Source organism: Terrapene carolina, unplaced genomic scaffold, assembly GCF_002925995.2.
Source record: "Terrapene carolina triunguis isolate 2854851 unplaced genomic scaffold, T_m_triunguis-2.0 Scaffold32862, whole genome shotgun sequence".
NCBI lineage: Eukaryota > Metazoa > Chordata > Testudines > Emydidae > Terrapene > Terrapene triunguis.
Window position 1 is genome coordinate 267,318 of NW_020697213.1, and position 1,486 is coordinate 268,803.

General features: G+C 54.8%; 1 protein-coding gene across 1 annotated transcript in view; it reads left to right on the top strand.

Moving 5' to 3' along the window:
• Positions 1 to 1,224, top strand: part of LOC113409373 (beta-2-syntrophin-like) — a 49,316-nt gene extending 48,092 nt beyond the window's left edge. The window contains exon 7 of the mRNA XM_026663200.1: positions 415 to 1,224. Within this exon, the coding sequence (XP_026518985.1) occupies positions 415 to 507 (93 nt within the window). The 3' untranslated portion in view covers positions 508 to 1,224. The remainder of the gene's footprint in view (positions 1 to 414) is intronic.
• Positions 1,225 to 1,486: the final 262 nt, after the last annotated feature.

The following is a 1,486-nucleotide window of genomic DNA, read 5'->3' on the forward strand; positions in this document are numbered from 1 at the left end:
CCAGTCCTTCCCACACCATGCTGGTGGCTGATCCCAAATCATTGCCGCGCAGACACGTCACTCCCAGGTCCCAAGGGGCAGGTGGATTGAGAGGCTGTTGCTTGTTGAAGCCAGACTGAGCAGTGCAGCCTCAATGGTGATTACAGGCCCTCGGTGCTTTGGGCCCAGCTTTTCCAACACCTTTGGAATTGGGGGTGTGGGATTGGCGGTCCCCAGGAGGAAAGCCCAGCTCAGGATCTGCTCTTCCCTGCTGTGTGAGAAGCTCTTTGTAACCATTGGGCTCTGTGGGTGAGTGGGAGTTGAACACCCTGTCTTGGGGTGGTTTGTTTGCAATCTGTACAGTGACACTTCTGCTCCAAGTAGAGCCCTGTGCTATGTGTGGGACTGACGGCGTCTCTTGTGCTTTCTCTCCAGACCCTGGACCTGCACTCCTGTCCCAAACCCATTGTTTTTGTGTTGCACACTTTCTTGTCAGCCAAAGTCACCCGTATGGGACTGCTTGTGTAAGAGGTGAAGGGTCCCAACAGCTCCGAACAACACATCTACTGTCCCAGCAGCAAAAAAGCACAAAAGACCCTAGTTTGTGGTGTCCTCCTGCAGTACCAGTGCCTTGACAAAGACTGTCTCATGCCAGAACCATGACAGTGTGGAAGGAAGCTCCTGCCCTCCTCAGAGCCATAGCCAGAAACTCCATCCTCTCCACAATCCCCTGGAATAACTGCTCCACCTGCCTAGAAAATGCTGAGGCCAGGCTGCTGCTGGTAGCTGAAGTGGTTCTCGCATTCTCCCTTTCCAGCCACTTCCTGGCTGCTGGCAATTTCAGACATTCTTCTTCCTGACACCCCTGGGATTCGATTGTCGCCCTGAAGACTCGACGTAAAGCCGAGCATCCGGCACTCATCTGTTGCAAGAAGAGCCATTGGCATGGGGCTGTGAGGGGGGAGCTGGTTAGGGTAGGAACTGTAATCAATCCGTATGACGTCTTTTTTTATTGCTTACCAACTGTGCCTTCGGCGTAAGGTGGGTGGGGCTTTACTGGAGCTGGGGATGAGGAGACTGGGAGTTCAGCACTGGTCGCTCTGGACGAGCATTCCATGAGCCCCCGCCCTCGGCTCGTTCCAAGCTGCCCGGCCTCCCCTGGGAGAAGTGAACTGTTGCAAAGATGGACTTGCGGCTGTGCGGCAACTCTCATGGGGTCATGTAGGCGAGGCTGAGTTTGCTGAGGATTCCTCCTGGAGGGAGGGGGACTCTTCTGAGAGCTGGTGAATCCTGCCTCTTTCTTTTGCAGTCGATAAATATTAGGGGAGGGTACGCAGTACACCCTTCACTGTGGCTTCTGACCCTAGTCACCGAGCCAGAGGAGGGGTCTTTGAACGACTGACCCGGCTCCCTCTGTTGCCACAAAGCCACCTTCCCAGGGATCCTTGGTAAGGAAGAGGCCTGTCCTTCTCACTAGCCAGTGGGATGGATAGTCAGGGAGATTTCA